Source organism: Octopus sinensis, linkage group LG6 (genome assembly GCF_006345805.1).
Source record: "Octopus sinensis linkage group LG6, ASM634580v1, whole genome shotgun sequence".
NCBI lineage: Eukaryota > Metazoa > Mollusca > Cephalopoda > Octopoda > Octopodidae > Octopus > Octopus sinensis.
Genome location: NC_043002.1, coordinates 96,291,598 through 96,306,571, shown reverse-complemented (window position 1 = coordinate 96,306,571; position 14,974 = coordinate 96,291,598). Strand labels below are relative to the sequence as shown.

At 34.0% G+C, this 14,974-nt stretch overlaps 1 protein-coding gene across 1 annotated transcript in view; it reads right to left on the bottom strand.

Annotated features, from left to right (window-relative positions):
- Positions 1-7,181: 7,181 nt before the first annotated feature.
- LOC115213298 (4-coumarate--CoA ligase 2-like) overlaps positions 7,182-14,974 on the bottom strand; it is a 56,832-nt gene continuing 49,039 nt past the window's right edge. The window contains exons 11-12 of the mRNA XM_036504176.1: positions 12,570-12,735; positions 7,182-9,659 (exon numbers count right to left, since the gene is read on the bottom strand). Coding sequence (XP_036360069.1) covers positions 9,532-9,659; positions 12,570-12,735 — 294 coding nt within the window. The 3' untranslated portion in view covers positions 7,182-9,531. The remainder of the gene's footprint in view (positions 9,660-12,569; positions 12,736-14,974) is intronic.

Here is a 14,974-nt window from a genome sequence, read left to right as displayed (position 1 = left end):
CCAAATGACACTATTACCACCATAGATTCTCCATAAATCATTAATGATTTTTACCCCTTATTATAATTAATATATATATATATATATTAAATTTACTAATGTTCTGTGTCGTGTGGACCAAAAACTTGAAGTGTTTCATGTTGCAAGACAGTGTGTGAGAGAGAATCATGTTGTCATGGGAGAGAAATGTGTCCACATTGATGATGGTTTGCCTGCATTTAATGATGCTGCAAAGAGAGAGACTTGGAGATACCACTATGAAAGGTTGCTAAATGAAGAGAATGAATGGGAGAAAGAGAGTCTGCCAAATGTCAACCCAACAGAGGGACCAGCTATCCGAATTGGCAGTACCTTGGTAGATAAAGCAATGAAGGGTATGTTGACAGGGAAAGCCCCTGGCCCATCAGGAATCATTGCAGAGATGCTTAAGATATCTGGCAGTGTAGGCTATAGTCTAGTCACCTGTATAGTCAACCAGGTAATACCTGAAGGAGTTATACCCGATGACTGGTGTAGCAGCACCATAGTCAACTGCTACAAAGTAAAGGTGATGCATTAGATAGGAATAATTACCGAGGTATCAAATTGTTAGATCAGGTGATGAAACTAATTAAGGAGAGAGTTAGTTTAGATGAGATGCTGTTTGGTTTTATGCCAGGGAGAAGCACCACTGACGCTATATTTCTGGTAAGTTAGCTGCAGGAGAAATTCCTAGCCAAAGATAAACCTCTGTACGTGGCTTTCGTTGATGTGGAGAAAGCCTTTGACAAGGTCTACCGATCCCTTATCTGGTGGTCAATGTGGAAACTAGGAATAGATGAGTGGTTATTGAGAGCTATACAAGACATGTACACGGATGCTCTCATTAAGATGAAGGTTGGCAATGAGTATAAGCAAGAATTCCGGGTAGAAGTGGGGGTCCATCAAGGATCAGTCTTCAGCCCCTCCCTATTCATCATAATCCTCCAGGCAATAACAGAGGAATTCAAGACAGGATGCCCCTCGGAGCTCTTCTATGCTGATAACCTTGCTCTAATATCTGAGTCACTACCAGAACTAAAGGAGAAGTTTCAGGTGTGGAAGCAAGGTCTAGAATCGAAGGGCCTAGAGTCAATCTAGCAAAAGCCAAATTCTTGGTAAGTAGGAAGGCAGATAAATTACAAATCCCTTCTGGTAGATGGGCCTGCTCAATATGTGGAAAAGGCATAGATAAAAACTCCATAAGATGTACCTGGTGCAAGCTATGGACACATAAGAGCTGCAGCAATATGAAAGGAAAGTTAACTGGGAAGATAGTTTTTGTGTGTGGTGAATAGAAGGTACTGTTTGGAGCCTGTGTATTTATAGAATATGTCTGTTTCTATTTTCCCATCCTTGTTGGTGATTACAGTATCCAGGAAGGCAGGTTCCTTGTTGTTCAACTCCATTGAAGAATGGATGATTTTGTTTAGGTTCTTCAGCATATTTTTGAATCTTGTGAGTGCATGTGCATCCAGGTTTTCCTGGATAAAACAATCACCCAGGTAGCTTTCCCAATTATTTTAGAGTTGTGTTTAGAAGGTGTCTCCGAAGAGAAGAATGGATTGGCTGTAAATTTTTAGTTCATGGAATCCTATGACTAAATTGATATATGTAGGGGCTACCTTCATTACCATTGCAGTCTTGAAATTTGTTGGTATGCTGAACTAAAGTAGTTGTTTTGAAGGATGAATTGGTATGCTGAACAAAGTAGGTGTTTTGAAGGATGAATTTTAGTGCATCAGTGATGAGATCTTTTTCAATGCATGTCAACAGTTTAGATTAGTGTGTGTCTAGACAGTATTTGATTGCAGTTATTCCATAGTCATAGGGTATATTAGTATATAAATTGATAACATCAAAGGCAACGAAAGTTGTGAATTCATTTACCAATTTTGAATTTTTGTTAATTTGGGCCAGCTCTTAGTTTTAGGATTTTTATTTCTATGTTTATTTTGTTAAGAGACATTTTCCCGCAGTTTTCTTTGTTGTTCTGGTTCATTAACCCTTTTAAAATAGTTGACAAATTTACGCAAGCAATGTATATGCTTTAAATCAGTCGACATAATTATATGCTGCCTGACTTAGAACCTGTTGCTTGAGTTAGTACCGGTCCACCTGCCAACTGATAGGCCAACTAGATGTTTCATGTAAATATTCACAACCCAAGAGGCAGATTCTGCCTCTCTGGCTTTGTCAGCTCCATCATTGATTCAGTGAATTTATGGCTGTCATATCCTACCACTCAGGCTCAATCAACATTGTCGTTGTTTCCTGTTTTGACGAATTTATGGTCGTCATTCTAAGCTACACCAAGCTCCTGTTTCATTGAATTTATGGTTCTCATATCCTACTACTCAGGCTCAATCAACATTGTCATTGTGTCCTGTTTTGATGAATTTATGTTCGTCATGCTAAGCTACACCAGGCTCCACCACCTCACCACTTGTTTCTTCTGGTTTGGACACTGACTTGGAGAGTGAGTGTTTTCCTAGTTTAGAATCAGATGATTCTGATAGTGATGATGATATTCTGGTGAAACAAAGGTACAGGTAGGTAGCAGTGAATAGTCCTGGACAACAGAATGTCGTATGGTGAGTGAGAGACAATTTTATAAAATGGCATCGGTTTACTGGTATGCCTGGCATAAAGGCAAACCCTGAATATGGAAGTTTGCCATTGGAAATCTTCCATGAGTTTTTGATGGATGAAATGTTCCCATATATAGTGGACAAAATTAATGATTATGCTGTAAACCATTCTTAGCATGTTAGACCTGGGTATGGTGGTGATTGGTTTCCAACCACAAGAGACAAAATCAAAGTTCTACTTGCCCTGCTGATAATGATGGGCATCATGAAGAAACTGACCCTGACATTATATTACAATCAGGATCCAGCCAAGTCAACACCTTTCTTTCCAGAAATGATGCCACATGATCGATTTTTGAAGCTTCTTCAAAATCTACATTTCAACTCAGGTGAGAACCAGGATGACAGGCTGCACAAAATATGTCCTATCATCAAAGAAATGACTGACAATTTCAGAACAGTGTATCTCCTCGCACAAGACATTTGCAAAGATGAGAGTTTGTGGAAATTCAAGAGAAGGCTCTGACCAAATGTGACTGCTTTGGAGTCAAGGTTTATAAAATATGCCAGTCAACTTGCAGAGCCTGTGGGTACACATGGAATGACAAAATCTACACTAGTCAGGCCAGAATGACAAAATCTACACTGGTCAGTGTCTACTCTATCATCAACTGATGTTGTGTTGTCACTGAATGAAATCTTGTTTGACAAAGGCTGCAATATATATATATGGACAACTGGTTTTGCAGTCTATACCTCTTCCTGCAGCTGCAGGTGAGGAGGACTAATACCTGTAGGACTGTGAGGACACACAGGAAAAACATGCCGCCTGATCTTTACAAGATAAAACTTTGAAAGGGGAAACAACATACCAATGCACTGACTGCAGCATTCTCACTCTAGTGTGGTGTGACAAGAAAAACGTCTGCATGTTATCCACAATGTATTCTGCTAGCATGAAGGACACTAGGAGACAATATGTGGATGGTAATGCAATAATGAAACTGAGTGTAGTTGTTCCATGCAATGAAGACAAGGTTGATCACTCAGATCAGTGGTCATGACACACAAATTGATGAAAATATTTGTGAAATGGTACAAAACATTTTTCTTGTATATAGTTGACATGTGTGTCGTGAACTCACATTTTATTAGGTAGATTCTTGGTAGTGTGGGGAACAGATTGACATTCAAGAATCTATTGTTCTGTGAAATGATAGAAGCATCAGACCTGTCAAAGTATAGAATGTGTGGACATTCCCACGCCAGACTCTCACTTCACTGCATGGTGACGGGATGTGGACATTTTCCACGACTGTTTCCCCCCAATGCCAAGAAGACAAATGCTTCAAAAAGATGCACAGTATGGAAAGCAAAAGAGAAATGTAAGGAAACTTGATATCATTGTTCACAATGTGATATGCCACTCTATCATGCTAAAGTCAATTTTAGAATTCACATGATTGTAAATACATGAAGTTGACCTGAATTATGCTATTGAGTGACCTTATTCAAGTGGTGTTGAGTAAGTACTTTCTTTTAGATGAGGTCTGGGATGTTTGTGTAAGTGACAGAAGTCAAAGTAGTATACCATTCTAGATATTACCTTTGCATTGTAGTTTGGGACACTTATTTTCAGGCTCAGAAAAGCAAAGATATTCTTTGGGACACATTTTTTGGCTGTGTTATGGATGTGGCATCACCATGAGAGTTTATCAGTGAAGCCTTGTTTTTGTAGCAACTTTTATATTTCTTCACAAACTGTAGCCATCACTTGGAAATGTGTCTTGATTTGGTAACATATAACAAACTTTTATTGTTTTAGGTGTTTGTATGGCCATGAGCAGACATAGACATCTTTTTGGCCCTCCTCCTCATTAACCCAGCTGGAAACCAAAGTTGTGTTCAATTTCAGCTGGAGCAAGGGCTTATATGTATTGGGTCATCCCATAAATAATGCGTTTTTTTTTATACTTCTTTCATTTTTCAAAACTAAGATAAACAAAGTTCTTTTTTAATCTAAAATATACTCTCCTTCATTTTCTACAATGCTCTTGCATATATCTGATAGACTTGCAAGGCCCCTCTCCAAAATTCACTTGTCTCTGATGAAAAATATTCCTCCAGTACTGTTCTGACCTTGTCTACAGAATTGATATTTTTCGGTCCAAATGATTTTGAAGACTGCAGACTAAATGATAATCAGATGGGGCAATGACCGGTGGATATAGAGGGTGGGGCATCGTTTCCCATTCAAACTGCTGCAGCCTTTGGAATGTCATCCTTGCTGAATGTCGTCAAGTATTATCCTGATGGATATTTTATATTTGAAAAAGTTGCAGTTTTTGAGATCGTTATTTTGTCTTGAAACCGATGATGCTCATCATTGTTCTAGTACTGACTTAAGTCTCTCAAGCTGTTCGCAGATCTCCTTTGTTATTATTTGATTTAGGTTTAACAGTTCAAAGTGGACTAAACCTTTCATATCCACCAAACAAACAACAATACCTTATGTGGGTGAAGACCTTCTTGAGCCTGGGGTACCAGTGTTTCTCCTTTCCCTACCCACCACCTTTGACACTTGACATTTTTATAGAGAACCCATTTCTTGTCACCAGTCACTATTCGGTCACAAAACGGTTCATTCCTGATACATGACAGCAAAGAATAGTCCACATTCACTCTCGGCGCATGATTAGATTCAGAAAGTTTGTGAGGAGCACACTGACCCAATTTGCTGATTTTTCTGATGTCTTGCAGGTGTCAATGACCAAATCCAAGCTTCTCTGCTAGTTCCCCAACAGTTATGATGGGATTTTCTTCCACCAGTGTTAGCAGGATGTCCTTGTTGAACTCTACAGATCTTCCAGGACGAGGCTTGTTTTCTAGGCTGTAGTTTCTGGCTTGGAATTTCTGGAACCACCAGTGATGCTGGCTTACACTTATTGTCCAATCTCCATACACTGCATTAATATTCCTCGCACTTTCCATTGCATTGTTGCCTTTATTGAACTCATACAGCAAAATATGTCGAATATGATCCTTTGTCACTTCCAATATAGCATTGAAAAAATAACTTAAAATCAGCCTGCACTCTTCAAAACTTTCACTAAGAATAAGTACAAGGTAAAATTATTACCTGCTTTTATAGCAAGTTGATGCAGGTAGTTTATCCCATCCCCCTTCGACTTTTAGTTCATGCAATTGTAAAACTACATTATTTATGAGATGATCCAATATAATACATAATAAAGGGCCTTATTCAAGGATGCAACATGTTGCCCTGTTCAGGAATTGAACCTATGACCTTATGATCATAAATCAGACACTAGGCTATGTGCATTCACATAATTCTTCACAAGTAGAATAAATATGAAATTATCCTAAGTCATGTTAGCTGAGGTAGTCCTCAGGTATGTAGGTAGTTGTTTGCCCCTAAGAAAAAAGGGTTAACACAATGAAATGGTGAGTCTTTAAGCTGGAATGAGACTGTACTACACACTTACATGTATGTTTGCTTTCTCTGGAAAAAACAAGTACAACACTTTGTAATCCATAAGAATTATATATTCTTTTTCAGAAATAAAGTGTCTTGCATGAAATGTTACATTCTGTTCCATCAGATGTTACAACATAAATATCTTCAGTTTATATTTTCATAGGGCTTCATGCTAATACAAACCAACAATAGTCTACCACTCTGATGACTAGAGGTTTTATCTGTTAGCTGACATGTTTTTCATACTAACCTGCCTTTGGTCCAATGATACAAATTTCTTGAAAAGTGATCTAAAATATAACATATCATCAACATCGTTTAACGTCCATTTTCCATGCTAGCATGGGTTGGACAGTTTGACCGGGGTCTAGGAAGCCAGGAAGCTGTGCCAGGCTCTAGTCTGATCTGGCAGTGTTTCTACAGCTGGATGCCCTTCCTAACGGCAACCACTCCTTGAGTGTAGTGGGTGCTTTTTATGTGCCACCAGCACGGGTATCTTGACTACAATTTCCATTTGATTATTATTTTGATGTTGGTGTTGACGTACTTGACTCAATAGGTCTTGTTCAAACTATCAGCTTAATAATACTGTAACAAAATATTAGTAATCAAAACCCAGAAAAATAACACACCAAATAAAGATGCATTGCACTGATTGTCTAGATAAAGTCATCAGTTTCTTGAATGAAGAATTATGAATTCTCAGCTCATCTGGATGATATTAGTAAAGATCTTGAAGTTACAGTAGAATGTATAATAGAAATACTTAGTAATGGAGTATCAAAATACCAAGGAAAATGACAGTCTGGTTATTGTTATAGTTTAACCCCAGATTAGACCTATAAGCAATGACTTTTGTGAACATCATGAATCATTGTGTACCTATGACCCTACTCAGTGTCATTGATCAGGTGTGATTTGAGAAAGAATTGCCTGCTATTTCTTGCAGGTTGGCCCACCATGTGGAGTTTCCCATATCGACTCAGGCAGTTTGGTGTTCTAAAGTGCTAAAATTAAACTATTATACATCAGAAGGAAACAGCAAAATAGATTAAGAAAGAAAATTAGAGACGTTTTTCTTTTTTGTATAAACCCATTTATTCTTTCTTTACAATTATGAACACAAAAATACTGAGTTCTAGGCATGCCTACAGGCTACAAGAGTATGTAATACAGATCTCGTTTCAAAAGAACACTTATCTTCAGATATGTAAACAATTCAAAGTGTTATATTACTGAACTACATTCTTGTAAATTATCTCTGTATGAGGTTTCCTGTATGCAGAATCGTGGATGTAATGAATTATGAAAATCGGACTGTTATTTAAACCCATTATAAATAGTTGGTAAAAATATTGCATCTATATAAAAATGTATGACTAAAAGTTAGTCCAGTCTATTTAAGCCCCAATTCTAACACACATTAAGGCAGTTATAATACAAAAGCAATCATCTTGATATCTGATATGTAGTACACTGTGAACCTGTACAAGCAATGTTGACTTGATAGAGTGAGTACAGCACAAATATTTAGTCACTATCAACAAATCATCCGTGCAGATTGTTCAGCAAAAAGTTGCAGAACTGTCTTTCTGAGGCTTGAGAGACTATATTTATTGCAATACAAAAGCAATAAAAAATCTTGAATGGGAATATTATGGATTTCCAGCATACACCCAAGGCCTCAAATTTGTGGGATGTATATAATAGATTAGATACTTGACTGATACTTATTCTATTGACCTTAGAAGAATGAAAGACAAAGTTGACATTGGAGGGATTTGACCATAGATTTTAAAGGTAAGAACCTAAATACAGTAAGGCATATTGGTTGTTATTTTGCCAGTTTTGCAATTCTACTGTTGAATAATTTAGCAAAATGAAATATAGAAATGTTTTTATAATCCTGAAAACACCATCTCCCCTGCCCCTAAATCTTTCAAATTTTGACACAAAGCCAGGAATTTTAGGGGAGTGGGTAAGTTGATTTCATCAACCCAGCATTTGACACATACATTATTTTATTGGCCTTAAAAGGATGAAAGGCAAAGTCAATAATCCTTTCTACTAAAGATATAAGACCTATAAGCAATTTTGAGGGGTTGGAGCTAGTCAATTACATCAACTACAGTGATAAACTGGTACTTATTTTATCGATCCTGAAAGGATGTAAAGTTCAACTCGGCAGAATTTGAACTCAGAATGTAGAGACGGATGAAATATCACTAAGCATTGCATCTGGTGTGCGAACAATCCTACCAGTTCGCCACCTTAAAAAATCGATTACTAATAACACATGTAAAAGTTTTCTAATTATGTAATTTGTTAGTAAAAATTAAAATGTATTTCATTAGCAAACTTTTTCAGCAATATTTTAAAAAGCAACTGAGTATAAATTATATAGAAAAAATTTAATTTGCTTTGAGCAAACAAAACACCGTAAATGATTCACAACTATTGATAGAATAAGATTTATAATAAAATAATTGTTTCAATGTAGAAAAGCAGAATATTATCTTGAATTTAAACAGCTTTCTTCACTTCAAATAATTTGGTATTTTAAGACTACAATTATACTACCTTTTTTAGTAATAATTTGCTGTATCATTTTTATTCAAGAGAAATTTGAAATCTACCAGTTTATAAATCAAATCTAGCTATATGCAGTGTTTTAAATGGTCCTTAGTGAAAGTGACTTATCAGAAAGCACTGTTTCATTGAAAATAATCCCCACTACAAAAACATTGAAGTGAATACTGCTGAGGATTGTTATCAGTGAATAATAATTACTTATGAAATGTGGTCAAGCAATTCTTGAGCTTTGTGTAAACAAATAAAACATATTTTAAAAATACGTTGGAATGATGTTCATATGAATTGGCCACTGTAAGGAAATGGGTATGACATAAATATTTTTAATAATGTTACTGTACTGTCTGTATAATAAAATGTAATAAAATATAAAGTGACAACATGCAGACATTTCTCAACCTTAATTCAGAAACGAATGTTTGCGAGAATTCTGATGGAGTCACTGGAATGCTTAATATTTAACTTGACATTGTGGCTTAATACTAAACATGTAGCTATCATTCTAAAATTATAATCAAATGTACACAATTTTTTGTTATATAAAAAAAATTGAAATCAAGTTGATTATAACTACATCAAAAAATATGTTGAAAGATATTTAAAAAAAAAAAAAAGAGTTCAATGATTAAAACCTAAGAAATAGTAGAAATAGTAAAAAGAATTTAGTGAATGAAATTCTTTTGTGTGTGTTTTAGCCCACATATATATATATATTTCTTGTTTTTGTTTCGGTCTTCTGAAATATGTAACTGAATTATAATTTGAATAAGATAGAGATGATTTTTGAAGGCATCTCATTGTAATTAATCAAGAAAAATATAAGGTTTACCATCAGTCATTAAGCTTATTTTTATAAGAATCTCGCAAAATTCTACGTAGTATTTTCCCAGCTGCTGATTTTGGAATTTCAGGTACAAATTCCACACCTCCTCGGAGCTGCTTGTATGGAGCAACATTAGCTGAATATAAAGAAAAAAGAAGAGAGAAAACAGAAAGGAACATTATTAAGATACTACTGACATTTTTGTCTAAATTTTATTAAAAATAAGAAATCTAGATTGGTTTCCTTTTGTTTTTCGATACCATGGGACAATTTAAAGTCATCTTTGAAAACTAATATAATGGTGCCCAATTAATAAATGGAGTACCTCTCAAGGCCACAAACCGACAAAGTCTTTTGAGGTTTAAAGATAGAATGCCTTATGGTATTTGTTTCAACTCTCTTTGTGCTCTGAATTAAAATCCATGGTCAGCTTTGCTTTTCATCCATTCAGCATCACAAAAAATATCATTTTGTCAGTCCAATAAAATGAATTGGTAGAACTGTTTGAGTGTCAGATGAACTGCTTTGCAGTCTTTGTACTGGTTTCTTGTGTTCTGATAGCAATATGTTTGATGATTCTAATGCCAAGCTGCATTCGTTTTTAAAAAAATGCCTTTCCCTTGAACAACATGAGGGCAAAGAAAAGTGACTTGCATACACAGACACCTGCTAGTCTCCCACTAGAAAGAAAGAAACAACCTTGTAAAGGCCTGCACATAGAGATGCAGATAAATAGTCAACCATGACAGACAGAGGCTCTGGACTATCTCTCACTGTGAGCAACTGCCCAGTCTCCCTATCCTTCAAGAAGGCACGGTAGCAGGCATTAACTGTGGGTGACCTAATTACCTACATATATCTCCTTTACTAATCTATGGCATTGTGTCAAATTGTGTAATCAATTTATGCATTTATTCAATGGATGTCTACCATGTAGCAGATGACTACTTTTGTGTGACACAACTTAGCAAACTGACACAATATGTTCAGGCGTTTAATGTTGATTCTTAAAAATTTAATTCTTCTGTACATGGCTATGAGCATCATTTTTACCATAATACATTTCTAAATCTATCTCAAATCAATAAAAGAGTCTTTATATGGGTGCTCAACTGTTAGAAATAGCAACTAAATTTTCCTTAAATCTCATACTACTATGTTACAGAAACTGATAACTGATACCACATTGGGTCACAGTGTGAAATACATGATGCCTGAAATAAACATAGGATGGTAATAGACTATAAGTCTACTTAATCACTTATGAACTGGGGTAAAATAGCAACAAACAATTCTCACTTTCTTGCCTTGTCTAAGATACAGAAACCAGGTCAAAGATTAAATGAATATACCTGTATTACTAATTCAAATTTTATCTACTAAAATGAAAATCCAAAATTCTTAGTAGAGTCTGACAAAACACAAAAATAAACTTTACTGGAATTGAATCAAGTGCACAACTATTAAATCAATGGTTTACATGGACAGAACTGAATGGTGAATTTTGTATTGTTATTTTTCACATTTCACATGCTCCGTTTATTATGAAATTAGCCATAAACTAATGGCGTATGTATGTTTAGAAACAATTTTAGTGTTTAAATTTATGAAGAAGCTTCATTTGAGAAAGAGGGACCTTGTCTATAGAAGATTTTGACTTTCTTACAATGAAGTCTAATTTTGGCATATGCCAGCAATTTTGGGGCAAAGGGGTAAGTTTATTACATCAACCCTGAAAGAATGAAAGGCAAAGCTGACAGCAGCATTTCAACTCAGAACATAAAGAGCCAGAAGAAATCTTGCTTAGCATTATTATCTAATATACCGATGATTCTGCCAGCTCACTGCCTTAAGAAATTCCAGTAGTTGTAGTTGTGGAAGGGAAAAGACATTAAATTATTTAAAATTGCTTAAAGGTGGGAGCAAAGGAAGACACATAGTTTGAGTGAGCTAGGGAGAGTAATGTTCAGCAAACATCATCATCATTGTCGCTGGCATGGGTTGGATGGTTTGATTGATAACTGATGAGCTGGGGATCTGCACCAGGTTCCGATCTAATTTGGTATGGCTTCAAAGGCTGGATGCCCTTCCTAACACCAACCACTCCAAGAGTGTAGTGAGTGCTTTTTACGTGCCAAATTGAGAAGCAGCACCAGGTTCCACTGTTCAAATAGTAGTGGTAGAAGAGACATGAATAGTGAGCCACTGAGAATAGAGCAGCATAAATGAGTGAAAACTTGCACACAAAAATTTACTCTCTTTTACTTGTTTCAGTCATTAGACTGTGGCCATGCCGGAGCACCACCTTTAGATGAGCAAACTGACCCCAGGACTTATTCTTTGTAAGCCTAGTACTTATTCTATCGGTCTTTTTTGTCAAACTACTAATTTATGGGGACGTAAACACACCACCATCGGTTGTCAAGCGATGTTGGGGGGACAAACACAGACACACAAACATATACACACACATACATATATACAACAGGCTTCTTTCAGTTTCCGTCTACCAAATCCACTCACAATTGTGCATATTTAAAAAAAACTTTCATTCATTTTATCACTTAATCAAAAGAAGAGCAACCAACATTTATGACGTTTTTAAAGATCTCTGAGATTGATGGAAAGGAAGAAGATAATCTTAGAAGGAGAAAATGTTCAAAATCTTGCAATACTATACACTTCATTAAAGCTTTGAAAGGTCAGGTGATATTAAATAAGTCAATTATTAAAACTAGTACCATAAATGAAATGGTTCTTTTAACAGACAGATTATAGATAACAATTATTCAAGACGCTGCACAATGGGATTAGCCTAACAAGCCATATAACTGTAAACTACACAGTTCTGCCTGCATCCAGTTTTTGTATGTGAAAGAGTAGAGTGGAGAAACTTATGCATGCCTTGAAGATGAAGTGGAGTAGATTCTTATAATGATTTCAGTATTTTCTAAATCATTAAGTATCTCCTCTAATTTTAACTCCTTATTTTCCATTTGTTTAATGAAACCAAATATAAATTATAAAATGTAAGCAAAATGTAAACCTTTAGTGAAATTCAAAACATCTTCCTCACGTATGGTGCTTTTATCGTTACTGACAACATAAGCTCGAGGTAATTCTCCAGCTTTCTCATCTGGGATACCTATCACAGCACAGTCTTTAATATCAGGATGTGTAATTAGTAGAGCTTCTAATTCAGCTGGAGCCACCTAGCGGAATAAAGAAATTAAATAAGAGTATTTAAATTTATGTTTATTTAAAAAAAGAAGCCTAACTTATCTCAAGAATGCATGCAAATCTAAAAAGAACATGAGAATAAATTAGAACAAAATCCATTAATCATAATTGCAATTTTAGAATTAATGGTTAAACTTGAAGAAAACTTGGAAAGTAATTCTTGAAATATCTGCCTCCTCCTCCTCCTTGCCATTACTGATGCAGCCACCTTCGACAACCTCATAATATCCACTGTCCTATACTTTCATCAGTCAGATGAAACTTTGTTAAGGTAGACATTCTGTGGCTTGATGCTCTTTCGGTCATCAGCCCTCACCTGTCTTCAAGCAAAGTAATATTTCCTCTGGTCCCTTTGAGAAACAAACAGCTCAATGGCTGGACATATTTTCAAAGTAGATTGTAATCAAAGATATCATTTGTATAGATTGTGAGTTTATTTTTGATGAGCATTCAAATGCAATACACAACATGTAAATATATATATATAGTGTGCGTATGTGCATGCATGTAATTAGATATATATGTGTGTGTGTGTGTGTATATATATATATATATATATATATACATGTATGTATGTCTATATATATATATATATATACATGTATGTATGTCTATATATATATATATATATATAACATGTATGTATGTCTATATATATATATATATATATATATACATGTATGTATGTCTATATATATATATATATATACACACATGTATTTATGTTTATATATATATATATATATATACACACATGTATTTATGTTTATATATATATATAATATATATATATATTATATATATATATATATACACACATGTATTTATGTTTATATATATATATATATATATAATATATATATACATACATGTATGTATGCATGTTTATATATATATATATTATATATATATATATACACATGTATGCATGTCTATATATATATATATATATATATACATGTATATACATGTATGCATGTCTATATATATTTTTATTTATATATATATATATATATACAAGTATGCATGTCTCTATATATATATATATATAATTAATAATAGTAGGGAATATAAAATTCCAAACGTACAGTGAAACATTCAATTTAGCAATTCTAAATCAAATTTCACAATATATAATATATGTATATAATTAAGTGAAATAACCTCTTTTAAGTAATTCAATTGAGAGTGAAAGATATTATTTATATTAAATCATGTAGAAAAAATTTTAATATATTATAATAAATATTATTCTAAAAATCACTAAACTTAATAAACATTAAATTGACTATGAACGTATCGTGACTATATCTTGAAATCGGTAATAATAAAATCGATACTATTAAAATTAATTCGATTGAAAAATATAGCCACTCTTTAGGTCTAAAATATATACATATATATAAAGCTGAAGTCGTCTGTGTGTGGCAGGTTTGGTAGCCTTTAACTAACACTATCTCCTCCAAGACCATTAGTTGACCTAAATTGAGAGTATGATAGAAGAAGGCTTGCTCTTCATTCCGTAGAAGAAAAAAATTCAAATCAGAGCATGTTAGGACCAAAAATTATCCACATCAAAAAGGTGCTTTTTTTCTATGGAAATCCCTATTTTTTACAATTTTTTGACTGCTGTGTTGCCATTTGTCAGTGTATTTCAACCAGTAAAATGTTCACTTAAAGAGAATAACAAGCTACATAATGCAAAATTTTTACTTTTCAAAAATTCCAATTCTAAAGGGTCAAAACAAACCCAAGCAACGCTGATGTATAAGAATTAAAAATTAATATAGAAATATATGTATTGTAACAATAAATAATTGAATAAAATGTAACAAAATTAATGAAAAATAAAATCATAACTTATCTTATTGAAGAATACCAGTTAACATCTATTGATAATGTCACTCAGTGGAAACACATGTTAAAACATACTGATATTATTTTTCATTAATATTGTTACATTTTATTCGAATATTCATTGTTACGATACATGTTTCTATATTTATTTGTTAATTATTATATGTTAAGATACATGCAATTATTTTATTATTTTAGACCTGAAGAGTGGCTATATTTTTAAATCAAATTAATTTTAATAGTATCGATATTATTATCATTGATTTAAAGATATAGTCCCAAAACCACGTAGCCAATTTAATGTTTATTTAATTTAGTGATTTTTAAAATAATATTTATTAAAATATATTTAAA